Here is a 19,025-nt window from a genome sequence, read left to right as displayed (position 1 = left end):
GTCTGCCATTCAGAAACATTAAAACCCACATATTCCATCTCTAGCACTAGCTGAACATATTTAAACACCAATACTTCATTCCCCAAACTATTAGGTCCAGATATTTTTGTTACAAAACCATCTGCTTCAGAGCTACATAATCTGAGACAAAAAAATAAGATTTATTGACATACATACACTTTGCAATTCCGGAATTTATACAGCGGCATAACTTTTTTTAATTTAAATTTGAAAACAAAACCAATGAACTACTTACCTCTGGCTGAATTGCTTTAAATACAGGGACATCCATTAGTGTTATCTGACCCTAAAAAAAAAAAAAATATTAAAAAATAATAAGTTAAGCTCAAAATTAGCCTTGCATTTCATTAAGTCGTTGTGCTGCATGAGAACTGTATTGGTTCTGTTTCCTTTTATTATTAGAGTTTCATTTTGTAGCTGATTTCAGAGGTTTCAGCTCCTACCACAGGGCCATCCTGCAAAACCAGAGAATAAAGTGCTTCAAACTTTACATTTAATAAAATTAAAAAATAATAGTAAACTATTCTCAAGAGCATAATCCTGCACTTAAGTATGCAAGTCAGGGCTTGAACTTAAAAACACTGTCTAAGAAGCTATTCAAGAATACAAAGAATTAACTTTAGTTGCTCAAGTGCAGTCTCTCTTCAAACTCTGCATCTTAGTCTCAGTGTTACATAATTCTATTGAAACATCCCTAAAATTTTTCTATCAATACTTGAACCATAGTTGAATAACTAAGTCATTGTCCAGTTGCACAGCAACAGTTAAAATTAAATACAGCCATCTCACTTCCAGAAAGTCAGAACTAATAAGTACATTTTCATTCTGGGATGTCTGTTTGGCTTTGAAAAGGGTAAAGAGGAACTCCCAAAGGCCAGGTTTTGCATTCTGAAACATATTCACAGAGCCTTATTTTAAGCATTCAATGTAGGATTGCTGTCCACCTATGTATGCAAAGGAGACCATCCCTTTCAGAGCATGTAGGTAGCTCAGAAATACCAGTGCCATCTGAGATAGCGCAAATACCCTTTTAATAATGAACCCAGGGCCCTCATTTGGTTTGCTCGGACGTGAGTAGCAGAGTTTTATTCCCATCTCCTTGAAAATAGCAGTTCCCCATTTATATGCTCTGTGGTACACACCGACAGCTTTGTGACTGTCACAAATTGCAGTTTCCATTGAATGTCACCGTTGGATAATAGAATAGTTTAATAAATCAAGTCAACCTTGCAGAAAAAGTTTAACTAGGATGCTCTAGTTGCAAGCAAGCATATGCAATGAGATGCACCTACTTTAATGAGACGAGAAGTGATGTGTTTTGCCAAAGACAACCCAAACTACGTTTTGCAGCAGATCTGCTTGACCTCTACATCTATTTTTAGGTATAAATTCTAGCAATCAAACATGACCATAAAATACATATATAAATCAGTTTCTGTAACCAACACGCTGAACACAATCATCTGGTACTTTGCAGTACGACATCATAGAAGTACCAAGCCCTTTATGACTGAGTTTGCTTTTTACACACTTTTTTGCCTGGGTTCTGCTTTAGTTGGCTGTTCCTTCTTCCAAACAATGATGTTTGAAAGCTAGATGAGCTTTTTCTAGTCTTGGGCTAAAGTGAGATTTAAGCAGACCAATTTAACTGAATCCATATACTCACCTACAAACAAGACTATATACACTCACAAATGTGCGTGTCTGAACGCCTCTGTAGCCATAAATCCTGGACAAACTTTTACACAAACATGACATTCTTAGTCTTGTAACAAATACGGACTCACATGTGGTATGAGGCATATGACTTGTTCCTATCATTCATTAATATCCATGAACTCTTTAAATGCCAGTTTAAAAATTAATCCCCAAGCTTCCATTCTTAAATATGGTTTCACAATCAACTGATCAGCCTCAGCATTTGTCTTGACAGCACAAATTACCCTGTACCTTAGAAGTTTACGTTAAGGCGAGGATATCAGACACACGTAACCCCCACAGAGTTTGCTGTAAGCAGCAGTGATTAGTAAGAATAGAAATTCAGGAATATACTAGGCCAAAATATTCTTTGCCTTCAACATAACTTGTCTATTCCCTTGCACCCATAGCAACTACAATAAAAACATATAACAAATTTTTGCCAAAAACAGGATGCCTTTCAAACTGAAAGCAACCTTGCTAACTAAAACCATTCAATTATTTTATTATGAAGCTTATGAAAAAATGACATCCTTGAGGGAACAAAAACGGTCTCTTTTCCTAAAATTAAAGATACTTTCAGAATTTCTGTTTGTTTGTTTTTAAGATCATCGAGGTGAGAAATGCAGAAATCTTCACACAAAGCATTTTTTCAAGAGGGGTAGTTTTATCTTGCCACAAAAAGTACTGCCAGCCACAAGTCACTCCTAGCAGGGGAAGCGGGGAAATTTGTGAAAGTGCGTCCAAATAACATAAACTATCCAAATGCCAGTTAATAAAATTTGGCTTTTGAAGGATTTTGAATGCATGCACATATAACACTAGCAATTTCTCATACTCCCTCTTCCTAACCTGGGCAGGTTATCTGGGAAAGCACTAGAGCCCTTGGACAGGGTATCACCTTGCCACAAGCCACAACGTGCTTGCCAACACTCGGCAACACCTGAAGGGTACAGCGCGATCTTCACACACAGAAGAGCTTTAGAAACTTCTAAACATGTCATCGATGTCATTCTTGGTTATGTTACACTACACCTATATAAGCAAATATGGTTTCATCTTGACAATTTGAGCTATCTAGGTATAAGGCTCTTTTGAGGAAACAAACAGACATGGCAAGTCTGCACTGGAGCAGGGAAATACATACAACACGTTAGGGGGAACAATATTTTTCTCCAAAAGCATGATACTTAAGGAGGGTGCAGGGAAAATCTAGCTAATTAATTTCTAGAGTTAAAATGGACCTGAACATAACAATCAAAACAGACAACACTTATCCTAAAAGGAGCTGAGGCAGAAGTTTATTTGTTTCTAAATCTTACTTAAAAGTTTAAGATGATAAACTGAGAATGCCCAAGAAAAGAGCTTCCCTGTGAGGGCAGCACTTCTCGAAATACAGAAAGTCTGTACCACCGCGCAGGACAAACTTGCCTGATATTTGGGGGTGCGTATTATTTTTAAACTTCCCACTCAGTAGGAAGAAGAAAATCTATCCCAGTCCTGTAAATCACCTAAAAACGTATTCACGGCTGTGCAGGCACAAGCACCAAGGAGTTACACCTTCTGACCTGCAGAGAACACTCAAGAGACGCAAGGACAGGAGTGTGGATTCATTTCCCTTGCCTGACCCAATCCTGACCACACAGCAGCCACACAGTACAGCAATAGTCAACTCTTCCTTTTGATTTCCAAGGTGAAGAACCCAGTCCTGAAACACCGGCCATAGAACTCCATCTCCAATCTCCTGTTTGTCTGCTAAAGTGTACCAAGCTTCCACAGAAATGTATTATTTTAGGTAAATCTGTGGCTAAATGAATATATCGCTATGCTTCCCAATAGAAGAAATTATTTAGAAATTTGGTTGGGGTGGGGAAGGTGAAACCAGAAGAATGTGCACTTCAATGAAATTTTAATACAGGGCATATTAAAACATTCTTACAAAGGACCCAGGCAGTTCAATAGTTACTAACATTTCAGTGCAAATCCTCTTCACTAAAACCAGATTACAACAGCACAATAAAAGTGAGCCACGAAACTAATTCATTGTTCACACAGAAAAGAGAATGCTTAGAAATAAATGTTGTCTGTTTTCCCAGTCCTTCAGAATTTGGCATCTTAATCAACCTGAACTGCCTTAGCTAAATTAGAGCATAATTTGCTTCAGTAGTGCCTCTTAAACCAAGACAGGATCAATACACACTTCATAACTTCACATCAGAATTCACATATCAAAATAAATGCATATATTTCAAACAGGGAATGGTATATTAATATTGGGGAAAAACCTACACATGCCAAAATTCAAGACTGATGTACATTACTAGAAATATTTTAAAGTGCTATTAAGAACATTACAATATAAAAACAGTAACTCTAAAAGCTAGAAAAACCACCATAAACTTCTGTCTTCTAGTATCACGTTGATATTAGGCTGGTTTTTATTTCTGCTTATTTGATTTACACATCTTGCTGCTTTCAGCAAAAGCAATATCCACCTTTGGTAACACTGTATCACGTTACCACTTGTTCAAGAAACATCCCTTATCAAAGTTCCTTCTTAGAGAGCTTGAAATTTCCATTCAGACTTCCAAGAACTTAGAAAATTGTTCACAATTCAAGAGTCAAGTGACTGATGGCTGAATACCTAATGGATGATGGATAATGTTGATGGATAAAAAGCCATTTGAGTTTGCAGATATGACAGCGTATCTCACATTAAGAATTTAAAAATGTCTTTGACAATTTTTTTTTTCAAACATTAACTTACAAGTCTAAAATTTAACTGATTTTTTACCTTTTTAAGGGTGTTTGCTCACTGCTAAGTGAAAAATAAAGCAAACTGAAAGGCCATCATTCTAATTAATAGCACTTGAAATGACAAAACTTAGAAAATAATTCATGATGTTCACATTAGATGCCATTGCTCAACTCTTTAAAAAAAGTTACTTCTACCATGATCAAATTAATTTAAAACCCAATAAACAAGCCACTAATTTGGTTTCTGCAGCGAAGAGACACAATGCACTATTTTTTCTCATTCCAGCTCCTTAACCCAGCCAATACAAATTCCTGGATAGCACCCTCTCCTAAATGCGGTTTAATGTTTTAATATTCAATCCAAAAATTTTAAGTGTTCACATCAATTTGTTACATGAAGCAAGCCAGCCATAACCTCTGGGTTTTGAGTTGTCAGCTGCATATATTAAAAAAGAAAATCACGTGTGCAATACAAAACCTTGAACTTATTCTTACTCCCCATTTAAATAAACATCCTGATTACACAAAGAAAGGGAAAACTTGATATTTTCTGCCTCTCCAGAAGCCTATTTAATTCATTTACATGTATCAAAGAACTTCTTCATTGCTCAGGCAATGAAAGAGCTAAATGGAAGTTTTGTATTTATGTTTACCCTAGATCCTAGATAACAATTCTAGAATATGAATAGAAGAGGTATGTTTTTAATATAAGACTAATATATTGCCTAATCCACAATCACTTGAAGAATGCTACAAGAGAAAACCATCCTTTAAAGAAGCGTGAATGATCATCTTGCAGTTAAGACGCTGGAATGGCAGTCACAGGGGAACTGTCACCCCTGCGCAGCCATGGGAGCTTTTGCATGTAGTTCAAAGACCTTGTTGGGGGACAGTGCCCAGCAAAATATTTTAGCCCTCCTGTGTGTTGAGATGTTGGATTGCTTAACAAGTACTTCAAAATACTAATTAACACACTGTTTCATATACAGATAAAGAGAGTTACCCTCTTCTCAGACAAGGTTGTCAGGCAAGAAAATTTACAACCAGGTGATTAAGAACCACATCTCATTTTGCTTCTTTGACAAATACAGAGAGTTCAATGAAGTGATATTTTAAAACGTTCCCCAATTCCTTCTCTCTCTCTTCTTTGTGAACACATATGGATTGTCCTTCTTCCATAAAACCCTGTAATTTAAGAACTCCTAGGTGCAGTTCACACCACTGCATCGAGCTCCTCTCCATGCCCCTATATGAAAGTTCCCATTTGATCTGGACTATAATCCCGCCTTTCTAGTCCCTAGGCCTTCTCAAGCATGAACTGCTTATATCAGGCTACTTGCTGTATTGCAAGTTTTCCTGCCCTGTACCTACCATGAGGACACTTCCCATAGAGCTCCTGGACAGAGACTCTCATTGTGAACAGAAAAACTAAGGTTCTGTCCGAGATGAAAAAAATAAAATGCCTGCATTTTGGTTATTGAAGAACACTGCCATAATCTGATTTTCCCTGAAGCCATGTTGGTTCAAGCAGCACTTCATAAATTGTTCCTTAATCTGAATTTTTAGAAGGAATTATATTTAAGCCTTCCAACTTGGCTCAGCACTGTCTCTCCGCGCTGCCAGAATAACTTTCCTCACTGAAAAAATAGCTAAGCCTCTGTTAAGCACTGCATCAGTAAGAGAATAATTCTGCTGTCCAAGATGAACGCTGGGGGATAAGAGTTCTGTGTTGAAACTCTACTTGTTTTCTCACAAAGTCTGCTCCAGAACTTTTATCATTAATAGTTCCTCCACATGCTATGACAAAGTTGCTTCTTCTTGCTCTCACTGGGAGTACACTTATTCTTTAGCATTCCTGTGTAAAATAAAGCTAAGAGGAACACATACAAGCAGAAGTTCTTTTTCATCACAAGCTCCCAGGGCCCAGTACTTTCCCCAAACCGCTCTCAGATGCAGACAGATTTGCCTCAAACTCCCTAATCCACCGCCAACCAGGCTCAGGAGAGGCCAAAACCAACATCGCTGCCAGGAGCCGCGCAGCACAGCTCACACCAGTAGCTGCGCGGGAACTCGCCAAGGGGACGGTGAATCTGCCAGAATCCCGCACAAGAGAGAAATGTCTCCTCGGGAGAACCTCAAGCCAGTTTAAGTTATTTTTGTTCTATTCCAAGGAGCAAAAAATGCGTTTGTTGAACCCTACACACCTCAAGACCGATTTCTGCACTTCTGTTACACCAGCAATATGGTTCTATAACTCGAGACCTGCTTCCTTTACAAAACACACTCTCATGCTCTTTTTCCAGATAGAGGTAACTTGATATTCAACTGTTTTAAGAATGCCTCTGGGAAAGATTCCTTGTTTCACCTAAACATTTTAAAAATAAACTTCATTTGTATATTGTTTCCAAATTAAGCAATATTGCTTTTTCCAACATCCAGTTGACGAAGTTTAACTGGAATCAAGAAGAAAAGAAATGCACATACATCTTAATGCAAACTCACTTTGTAGCGTTTTCACAGACTAGGGCAAAGAATAAAGAATCCTTCTTAGATAACTAGGTGGGAAAAAAAAGCAACGGATTTATACAGCTGCGCTTCCCTTAATTCTACCTCAAATATTTACACCACCGTGGCTAAGTTCAAGTATAAAATGGAAAAGTGAGTCAAAAAGTGCTAAACAGTCAAATAATTAAACAGTAGCAGTCTAAGGAATATGAATTTACTGTAAAGCAAAAAATAAATATTTCTTCAACCTGAGGTTTGCCAGCATCTTAATTTGGAGCTCATGTCCTCAAAGCATTTTCCTTTTTCTTTCAGTCTCACCAGCCCCCGCTTTCTACTGTCACTGCACCGCTAACATATATCCCTCTCCCCCACAAATTTTGTCCTGTCCACTCCAAACCACACTTCTCCCTTCAAGGAAAAGGGACAGCATTCACTGCAGCCCTGCCGGCCCTGCGCACACAACGGCTCCAGCGCAGGGCCAGACACCGCTGGGTAATCCTGGCACCAACTTGTTTTGTGGCTTTCAGCTGTTTAAAAAAGAAGTGAGCAGTGATCAGCCTAAAAGCAGGTATTTAAAAACAGAGACAGTCTCCTTATTAGCTACTGCTAGGAAGCTGTCTGTAGAATCCTTAGCAGGAAACAAATGTGTCCTACTTCATACTCAACAAATAGAATCCTTTTTCCCCAAAATTTATGAAACATGCAGGCATTCAATACATCCCCTGGAAACTTTGGATCTGTAAGCTGCAGGGGGATAAAGCAAACTACAAATTTGCAACAGCAGCAGCTACGCCTGAAGATCTCACCTGTTTCAGCTATAACTTTGCCCTTTCTAAAGCAGCCTTCAACCTCGCAATGGACTTAAAACACTGGATTGGTAACAACAGTATAAATGGACTATAATACATCTATTAGAATAATAGTTCCCCTTACTGTTCAAACTAGACCCCTTGGAAGGCTGGCATACTTTTGCTAGAAAGTTCGTAGGAGGCGGAACAAAGGACCATTACATGAAACAGCACACCAACTGTGCATTCGGGACAGTGTTAGATGACTGCCAAAGGGAAGAATATGGAAATAAAATCACCAAAAATATTTACACTTCGGCTTCTCTTTGGCTTGGCAAGCAGCTTCTTGAAAACATAGGATTACAAGCAATAGCTTTTGTAGTCCAACTTGTCTGTTACCCACTAACTGACTAAACAGATCGCATTTAGAAGTAACAATGACGTCTCTAACAGTGGGAACTGAAAAGACATCTGTCTCTCTCGTATCAGTATTGAAACTGCTAGCGTTAATTCTATTTCCAGTATCTCTCAAAGTTAATCACCTTTCAGATTTTTCCTCCTCTTTCTCTACTATAATTGTAATTGTCCCATCTGTACACAGTGACCCATTTTGATCAAAATACGACATGCCATAGAAGGTGCAGGATAAGACCTCCCAATACTGATGTCAATTTTATCAGTTAACTCTCATCTTTATGCTACCTATGCACTGGAATTCTTTTTCATTCAAGCCAAGGTTTCCTAACCATTAATTAGACAGCTGTCTAATTGTACAACAACTTGCTTTTATTGCTTTTTTACCGGCTTTATCACATTATCCTTCCTCTCCATGAATAAGGCACTTACACAGCCCACAAATTATTTCCTCAGTTCACCACTTCAAAAAACATTTTTTTTTTCCAAACAGTATTCATTCTGCAGTCGGTAACAGAATTCAGCCTTCACTAAGTCCCAGATGTCAGTAGTCTGCACTGCATCCGTTTTACAACAACTGTCACTAAACTAGGAGTTTTCTCATACTTTGAAAAGGCAATTGGTAGCATATCCACGTCCAACCTGAGAGGTACAGACCCACTATTATAATTAAAACCTTACTAACGTAGTTTTGCATTCTCCTCAGTGCTGGTATCCTCAAGAGCCTGGTCATACTGTGTCACTCTGCTAGGCTTCACATTAACACCAAAATCCAGATGAAGATTTTATAACTTATCTGTTATGGTAGGACTAAAAACAGGAAGAATAAGGAAATGGCCAATATAATAAAAACAAGTGTAAGGGTCAAAGGTACTTTTCCTCCACGGCATCCAAGTTTTGGGCAAGTTTACTTATTCCTACAACCTTCAGCAAGAACAATCAGAAAAAGACAGCATTCGAAGCAAGCAAGGCCGACTGGGAAAGCAGACAAACTTGCCCAGGGAAACAAACATTAATGAAGAAGTACAGCTGAATACAGAAACACTGAAAAATAAATGAAATTAATTATAACCTTGCCAAAGGGCTACACGCTGACTACTGGCAATTTTTCTCAACTGTTCAGAATTCTATAAGACATTTCAGATCCATTTACAGTAAGCGAAATCTAATATGAAGAAGTAGAAACTCTAAAAGTGAGAAGGCTAAGAGTAAAGATGTTTTATTTCAGGGAACTGAGAAAACAGAAGAATTATACCAAGTAGTAAAAACACCAAAAAATACAATCACAGGTTCATAACTGTAATGTGAAATTATTCCTGTTCGTGAGTGGAACTCTACCCAGTATGAAGCATAAAATGAAGACAGCAAAAACACTGGATTTTAATAAAGATTTTTATCTAACCAAGATTAACTAAGTAGGTCACAGTTCGAACACCCATGAAAGTAAAAGGTTTCTGCACAGAACAGACGATTTAGTAGAGCAAAAGGAATATGAAATGAAAGACAAAGCACCTTTGTATATTTTGCTGTCCAAGTGAGTGACAGCAGCTCCACAGAGACTAAGCGATCTGCTCTGCTGCTCAACAGCATCTACCACCAGCTAAATAGCAGAGCCATTCAAAGGAACGTGGAGCTGTTCTGGCCTGAATACATAATTCCACTTGAATTCATGCCCCTAGCCCCAAATTCCCTTAAATTTCCTTTACGTAGAGAAATTGTAAGATAAAACTAAAAGGACAGCCAGCCCCAAAAATATCTTCCTATGAGATGCAGGTGACTCATTACCCAGGTATTTCTGACAAAGGAGTAAAAAGGAGACCCAAACTACCTGACTTGGACCTCAGTCAGGAATAAATCTCATTAACTATCCAAGAAGAATTGAATGTGTAAGTACCACTTCATAATACAGATGCTTTAAATTTTCAGTGTGCTCACTAAAATCAATTTAGCCATTAATAATTAACTGAAATAGTTATTAACAATTAAAAAAATAGAACAAACTTAATGGGAATATTTTGTGATACATACTATCGCATATTGATAATCTCAGGCCAACTCATCATCCATCTCATCAATCGAATAGTGAATGTAGTACAAGCAATAGCTTGTCAACAATCCTTCTAGTAACATACTTGACTCACTGAAATGGAGGGACCATCTGTCATCTTAACCTCTACAAGTAGGATTTAAAAAATAATAATAATAATAATAATAATAATACCGTGGTTTTTGTTTGTTTGTTGTTTTTTACTCGTTTGGTTTTGGTTCTGCAGGATAGCCAACCCATCATTCTCTACCATGGCACCCAAAAGAAGAAAACATTCCCTAGACATAAGAATTAACCAAGTTACATTAAAAATAATTTAGACAATGAAGAACTATAGTGTAGTATCCATTTTTGAAATTCAAAGACAATGGAAGCTAGGCAAAAAAATATATGTAGAAGTGGAAAAGCAGAGGGAAAAGTAGCCAAGACGACTCACACATGAAGTAACAAAAATTACTTGAATTGCTTACCGCATATTCTTCTGGTGTAACCTTTAGAACATCAAATACCACGGCATCAAAGCTCTTCTTCAGTTCAGCTGAACCTTTGTCACTCAAGGATTCAGAGCTGCTACTCTTCTGAAGAAACAGACAAAAACACTGAGGATATTTTGATTCTCTCCTCTTTTTGTTTTTACACTCTCATAAACAAAATTTCTGTACAAATATCACTGTTCACAGAATGTTTCTATTGGACAAATTATCAATTAAAAGTCAACCACAGGATGTGCTTTCTCCTGACAAAGACTACTAAAAAAATCAGAGACTTGTAAACCAATGGCATAATTAAATTCAAATTTCGTTGACAGGAATGTTAATAATAACAATAACAATACAGTCACACTGAATTTCAAACAGAAAAAATCCCACTATGTTGAGGAAAAAGACAAGGTCTGCCCCAAAGGAACAGTTAACATCAAAGACCGGTATCAATCTCTTCCTGCTTCTCTCAGAAGTGTTAAAATGTACAAAACTTATGCTGTGAGCTACGTATGTATTCCTGTAGAAGGCACTTCAAATAAACTGTCTTCGGTTTTTTGATTGGTTGGTTTTTAATGTTAGTAATTCACATTTGCAAAAAATACCAGATCCTAGAATATGAATCTTAATCTACAATATACATTTAGCTTCCTTGCAAAAGACAAATATGGTTCAAGAAAAAATTAACACTTTGTATTAACACTTCATGTTGGTTTCATACATTTCATACATGGCTTTCATACGTTTCATAGGAAAACAATATATGTTAAGAGTAATCGCTTCCTTTAGTATATACATGCAAATCTAGATTCTGGTCAGTCATTAAGGAAGAAGGAGTTTTTTTGCATGGAGATGGAGATGTCACATTCAGATGTACAAGTCACATCTGAACCCCAGGCATATTTATTTCAGAAATACGCATACAGCACGCAAACGCTTTTCTGCCCTGCACTCTCCTCTGAAGACCTGAAAACCTACGCATGTTTCTTGATTCTCAGTTTCTTTTCACTTTCAGAAACCTGGTGTAAAGCAAACTCTTGACTAAAAAGGAACAAGCACACCAAGTACAAAGCAAGGTGTGTCTGTCTCATTTTGGAGACTGATGTATCTTTATCACCTACATGGTGTCTCCTGATGCCATGGCAGGAGGGAAGATAGCACGTAGTCACTGACGCCAGTAAATAGTTCGAATGTGCTAATGTCGTCTTCTGAAGACCTAACAAGGCAGTATTTCAGGGCTACACGATGTATTTGGACTTTGCTTCTCACTCACAGAAACAAGAACATTTGAACCCATCAAGAATTCAGCCAGCTCAGATAAACTCCTGCCCATTTTAAGGCACTTTTGTTATAAGGACATATACAGAAAATATATCGTCATCTAATAATCATGTCCAGTTGTAGTTAGGTTCTTTTAACAGTCCCACTTCTCCGAAAAACTTGACTTTGAAAACAACCAAGCATCCAAACCAGTCATTTTCAGTAACTAACACTTAGAGAAACATTTTAGCTACAAGTCCTGCTTCCTCCCAGTTAGTCAAAATAGGGAAAAAACCCACACACACTTGACGGAAAAAGATTCACCTAGCTTTGCCAACATATATTTTACTAAATTTTATCAGTCATCATGTAAACATTCCAGACTACCTTGTTGAGTAAAACGAGAGCTTTCCTCCAATAATTTTTTTTAGTTGCACGCCAACAAATGGTCAAAGATTCACAATCCAATGATAAAGGAAGTACAAGAATCTCTATAAAAACAAACAATGGTCTTGGAGACTGATGCCAATTTTCTTGTTTAAATCTTCACAATGCTTCTGAAATTGTGCTAGAGATTGATTCCTTTCGATAACACAACACTCCAGTTTTCCTTTCACCTTTTTTTATGGTGCTTCCCATTTCCATATGCACATGCAAGTGCATAGCACACATGCAGCTCTGCTATCAAAACACATCAGTAAATACATAAATAAAACAACCATATTTTGTAAGTCCAAAGATTCATTCAAGGAAGCAACTGTTTTCAGGACTTTGTGGCTCTCAGCACTACTGACTTTGGAGAGTTCTCAAATATCTTGTCTTTTAAACAAAAGAGAAACGAAGACGACAAAAAAAAAGAGACAAACTGAAATCCACTATGGTAAAAACATGTTTCACACTGTGAAAAAAGCAATAAAAACAATATGCATTAGCAATAAAGCTCACTGTCTCCCCTGAGCAGAAACCTTATGTTTGTATGTACATCTGTACAAGTCAAAGCATATATTCAGTCACACTAAAGCAGACAGACAAATAATGCATCTGGAAAGATCACTCAATATGAAGGCAGATTTTCAGTTCCCCTCATTCCAGTACTACAAGGCATTAACAACAAAAAAACCCACAAACCAACAACGCAACAACAAACCACTTGAAGAGGGAGTGTTTTGCAAAAGTTTTGGGAAAGAAAACAAAACACAAACCACACACAACAAAACAACAAGGTCTTGCAAACCCTCCACCATTGCTAAGAATTTAGGAATCAGTCACATCTCTCAACAGCTCCTCACCTGATCCTAGCAAAAAGAACTCAAAAAGTTATTGTACAAACTTCACTCCACCCTTTCTTTCCCTTAACAAGTAGATGACAAATAGAGAACTACATTAACTCCAAAATAACAGGCATCAGCACAGGAGGCCAATCCCCACTGCTTGGCTGATACACACGCCTGTAACTCATGAGCTGTTCGCTTCTAAAGGGCAGAAACTTTGGTGGGCAGGAGGTGACCCACACCAGTACCTGAACATGGCCCAAGAGACAAAGGGAACAACCTTATTCCAGCGCTAATGTGTCAGACCGCCCTGCAATACACACACAAACACCTGTCAAAGAACAGAACATTTCCCACAGGCCTTGCCAGCCCAGCTTATTGCGCTAAGAGTATCTATTATTGTTCAAGCTTGAAGAGAAAAGCTTCTTGTCTAGATGTGATGGAAGAGAACATAAAAAGGCAGCTTTGGCTTTTGCTTGCTCATGCTTTATTCTGCTATACAAAGGTCAGAACTTGCAAGTGATTCACATCTAAACTGAGGCACATGAAACCAACTCACAAACCAAAAGTCTGCTGCACCAAATCTGCTAAAAGAAAAAACTTACAGTTTTGTGCCTTGTTTTTTTTCAAATGAGTATTTGTGGTCTTAAGTATCCAATAACTGAGTTTTGTAACCCTTACCTCTGAGGCAGTAGCCGCAATATTAACACTGCTTGACTGTCCGTTCATTAGGTCCATACTGCCCACACCATTAATCTTCAGCCCTGCATTTACAGCAGCAGGATCATCTCCAAGGCAACTGAATAACCATTCCTACAAAAAGCAAAAAGTAATCAGAAACCATTTCATTCACATGTTTTAAACAAGATTCAGCATCTAAAATCCATAACAAAAATAAAGTACTTTTGAAACGGCTACACCACCTGGAGGAACAAACTTTAGATTCAAACACACGTTGTAAAATTACTTAAAAACAACAAACAATCAAAGGTTCCGTTATGACACATTACTTACAGGCAGTATAGATTTTCATACTCTTTTTCATACTATTTTCTATATATCAGGTACCAATGTGTAAATGCATGCATTAACTCTAACTTATAGATAGGCCTGCAACATCCGTTCTCCTACAATTATTTTCCTTTGTTTACCAGCTTTAAAAAGTATATTCCAGATATTAACTCCAACAGAAAACTTTTATAAGAAGTTTTCTGAGTTTCCTATCTATATACCTATTCACCAGCTTCACAGGAAAATTACTGCATTAAAAGCAATTTAAGATTACAAGTGAAATTTACAATTTTCTCCAAAAATTACCCAAATTATTGTTGTTAAAAAAAAAAACACACGCACAATGAAAAACTCCACAAACCAAATTTTAATGCATCCTTGCAAGAATACCATTACTTTTCATTTCTGCAGAGAAAAGGCTTCAAAGAAATTGAAACCTTTGGCACCCACTACCAAAACAGTACCTAAGTGTTACAGAGAGTAAAAATCAGCTTGGGCTTAAATTTCACGAGATGTTAGTGCCCTCTAGTGTGAAAACAATTAAAAATCAGTTTTCATAGGTCTATAACAAGTGTGACTGTTTCCAAAGTTGCTATTATTAATGGAATTCACTTTAGGTTCGTAGTTTAACTCAGAACTATTACACATCTGCAAATAAATGGAGGTGACAGGTAACTGCGTAATACCACATGACAAACTAGTATTAGAGTCTCTCATACTTAAGATCTCTACATAATGAAATAAACAAGATAAAGTAATCCAAAAAGCTCTATCTCCAAGTTACCTAAACCAGGTAGGTCAGATAAACAAGCCGAGAAACTGCAATATTTAAATAACAAAACATCCTCAAAAAAAGCAGTAACTTTAAAGTGTCATTGTAGGAATGCAATACAAAAAGAAGGGCAACTGAAAGAGAGCCACACTGCAAATTTCAAACACTATAGCTTCTAAGTATTTGGGGGTATTAATAGTCCCCTTCTGACCTATGTTGAGCCATCCACACGCTATCCTCTTGTTTTGTTTTCTAAAAAACTGATGGGACTGTAACATTCATAGGACAGAAGATGCTACGTTTCACTTGAACATTATACTCCCAGCCCACACACTATAATTAAGACTGTCTTTCCTCCGCTAAATATACACTTAACTGCACTTAGATTTTAGCTGTTGTTATACTAACAGACCATACATCAGATCATACATCTTCGGCTTGCGTCACTGCTATCCTGTCCTTTCCTATCAATTACACTTCAGATTGTCTCATGAAATATTTCCAAATGCTCAACTTCCCAATGCCTCTTTCCTATAGGCTTTTCATTAACTGAACTGAAAATCAAGGAAATAAAATTCTAACTTATGTGCCATAACTTTCATTTATGTAGTGACAGTAAAGGACAGAGGTATCACATCTCCAAAACCAGTTTCAGGTTATCCATATGTCCAAAATGGTACTCTTGTGCCAATTTAATCTCCTCTGCTGAAAAAACTACCCTCTAAAAATTTGTATTTTTTTTAAACACTGTAATTATAGGGAAAATTGACACTTTGTACAATTTTATCATACTAGATGGCCCATAATTGTATCATACAAAGCCAAACTGAATTGCATATATTTGTCCCTTATCTCGCATATCGTTCAGCTGTTCCCCTTCCCCATATTAACAGAGGGAAACAAAGGGGAGAATTGAGAAAATGTTTCTGATGAAGGAAAAGTAAAAACTGAAGGCGGGGGGGGGCAGAAACGGGGGGTGTTGTTTGGTTTGGGTTTTTGTTTTGTTTGTGTTTGGTTTTGTTTGTTTGTTGGTTTTGGAGTGGGGGTACAATGTTAATTTTGTAACCATTGCTGCATTACAATAGTATGTTTGAATACATTTATACTCCTCCCCCCCCCCGCCCTCCGCCCCGGCTTTGTGGAGATACAGTATAGGGCAGAATTAGTACCAAACCGCTACAAACTAGCATTTATCAACTTTAAAGTTCCAGAAATTGCAACATTCAAAATGTATATTTGAAAGCTGCATTAGATTTGAGAGCATCACCATTCCCTTAACAACGAAAAGCCACGGCAATAATTTTCGCCAGTGTATCATTTAAGACAAACATTGAAAAAATCCTAACATTGCAATAATTTAATAATTTGCTTGCTATACTACCTTTCTACTCAACACCAAAATAAGTAGCAAACAGCAATATCAGAAAGTGATCAACAGCAGAGCTCTTCAGAGCAGCATCGCTGGGGCTGTGAAGTGACTGTTGCCACACTGCAATAGCGAGTTACAGTTTTCACTGCATACCCTGTGTATCAAATTACAAAAACTGAATTACATTGAGTAATGTGAACTTCCAGTCTGTTTCTCTTCAATTTAATAAATGCCTTTGTGCACAGAGATGCATTAAATGTGGAATTGAAGGTGTTTTATACGATGCATAAAATACTTCAGCATGCGTTTATGCCAGCCTGAAGCCTGGACACGCTATATAGTATCTTACTGCCCCTTCATGCCCTGCATACTGTGCAGTAAAAAGCAAAGTAAAAATACTGATAAAAAGATTCGTCATACCCAAAGAATGAAAATGTCTAGACTAACCAGGATCTGCTGTCTTCAATGCGTCTGAGTTTTCTGCAATTCACCCAAGGCTGTATTTGATGATCATTCCACTCCAGCAACTGACCTATAAACCCCCAAAAAGGAGGGCAGCTGGGTGAGGATGAGCAAGGGCCACATGCCCATGAAGCTCCGAACAATGCAGGGTGTGACTGACCACAGCTGGTGCAAAGAACCTGACTTCATCTCAGCACAAAGGGGACCAGAGGGTGGCCTTTGTTTTAGATAAACAGCTGTGTCAGTCGAGCAGTTCGCCTGACTATATTACAGTTGAGTGAATCAACCAGTGGTGTAAATGTTGCTCCCTGAGTTCATTAAAAAAGTTAATGTCTTCCTGAGTTACCTCAATGAGCATGAGAGGAGTAAGTACACGTCTGAGCCCAACACATAGTAGAAAAACTAAAACAACTGACAAAAGAATTTCAAAGAGAGGAACAGGCTTCAACTCACATGTTCCTTCCTGGAGACTGGGAACGCCCAACATCACAGTGGTGAACATATTGTAGAGACCACTAGCAGGGATCACACTGTTATTGTGTTTGAACTGTATATTGCAATTGCCATATTTTGCTAAGTGTAACTTGCATTTGAATTGTGATTTCAGAATATTTTGTATCACTCTGCTCAATCAGAAATCCTGTGCAACATCCTCTGTGTTCAGATAAGTAAATTTAACATTAAATGTTACACCCTCCGTATGTGGAATATGTAAAAGAACCTGGTTAGAGAATATTTGACTCACCTAAACCTGAAACTCTTCCACAGAAAAATCCAGGGATATTCCTGTCTCATATTGGGTCAAACAATATCCCCAAAATATACCATACAAACAGTATTTTAAAAGACTACCCTAAAATTATATTAAAAACTTCCTGTCCAGAACAGTACAAAAGCTTTGAGGAATCATAGCCACAGCACAATTTTATGAATGGCTCAAGAGTCATGATGACTAAGAGCCTCTTTGTTTACATTCATTTGTTTACATTCATTACAGCAGTACAAAATGTCATTTGTTTTGATCACAAATCCCCACAAAGAAAACATAAGTGCCTCGATGTATTAATCATCAACTATGAATGCAAAGCCACTACCAAAGACTGTGGGGACCAAAGCACTGTAAGAACCAGAAGACCAGTTCCAGACTAAATCAAACTGAGCTCCTGATCCTGCGGGAACTCTCACTGGTATTTCCACAAAAAGTACAAAAAAAAAGAAGCTATTTATTTTTAAATAAGGAACAGAAGTGTACTGGCCTTCACTGAATCTTCACTTCCTCATGCATACATAGTACAGCCTAGCTAGACTCAGCTACTCCACACCATGACCTCAAAAAACTTCAGTGAAAGCTTGGAGCCACTGATTAAATTCTAATTCTGGACATGAGCCCTTTGATTCTTAGTTAGAATTGTATTTTTTTCCAGCACTGCTTGATGCTTTCTAAATTAACATTGTTTTTAACTACTTAACATAAGTTAGCAGCTTCAATGAAACAGAAATTCAAGTTCCTCAAGCAACTATCACATTTGCATAATATGCACCAAGGTGGATCCTTCTGTCTGAGAGGTACTTTGTGGAACCACTTCAGTAACTTGAGAGCCTCACTGCCCACTTGATCAGAACTTGTTAAATACAAAACAGGCCAAATAATCTATAGTTCCATAACATTCAGGGCTACAAGAGTGAGCCTCTACTACTCATTTTTCATACTGTAATTCCTACCTTACACAAAGAACACTCAGTAATGTTTGTGGTTTTGGATGTGGGGTCCTGCATGCTTACTGCTCTCAGTGTTTTGAGGTAAAATATTTCTGCTAGAAAGTCACAACAATATGGCCAAAATAAATGCAACAAAAATAAATACAGCAAAGTTAAGATGCTGCCACTTTAATGCATTCTCTAAGTGCCTTTTCCTTAATCTTTATAAGGCACCAAGTATTGAAATACCTTTTAGTCTGATATATACATATATATTTTTTTAGATGAATGGAATATGGACTATATTGCCCACAAGATCACTATGTAGATGTTGTGAGACTCACTTTGGTAATGCGTTTCCCCTTGAGCAAGTGGGAATCCAGGTAAGTCTGCTGCCCCAACCCCTGGGGCAGATGCCTCACGTGCCAAGTGCACCTTTTGATGGTCTGTGCCACACTGGCATATACAAGTAC

General features: G+C 37.6%; 1 protein-coding gene across 5 annotated transcripts in view; it reads right to left on the bottom strand.

Moving 5' to 3' along the window:
- RALGPS2 (Ral GEF with PH domain and SH3 binding motif 2) overlaps window positions 1-19,025 on the bottom strand; it is a 120,256-nt gene that overhangs the window by 81,419 nt on the left and 19,812 nt on the right. For 3 of the 5 annotated variants that reach the window (XM_082052621.1, XM_082052624.1, XM_082052622.1), the window contains exons 2-4: window positions 13,922-14,053; window positions 10,701-10,829; window positions 257-307 (exon numbers count right to left, since the gene is read on the bottom strand). In XM_082052621.1, coding sequence (XP_081908747.1) covers window positions 257-307; window positions 10,701-10,829; window positions 13,922-13,978 — 237 coding nt within the window. In that variant the 5' untranslated portion in view covers window positions 13,979-14,053. The remainder of the gene's footprint in view (window positions 1-256; window positions 308-10,700; window positions 10,830-13,921; window positions 14,054-19,025) is intronic. The other 2 variants (XM_082052623.1, XM_082052625.1) reach the window with 1 other exon arrangement.

This window comes from Streptopelia decaocto (genome assembly GCF_964273445.1).
Source record: "Streptopelia decaocto genome assembly, chromosome: 5".
Classification (NCBI taxonomy): domain Eukaryota; kingdom Metazoa; phylum Chordata; class Aves; order Columbiformes; family Columbidae; genus Streptopelia; species Streptopelia decaocto.
The sequence above is the reverse complement of the archived record's forward strand: the minus strand, read 5'-3'. Positions and strand labels throughout refer to the sequence as shown.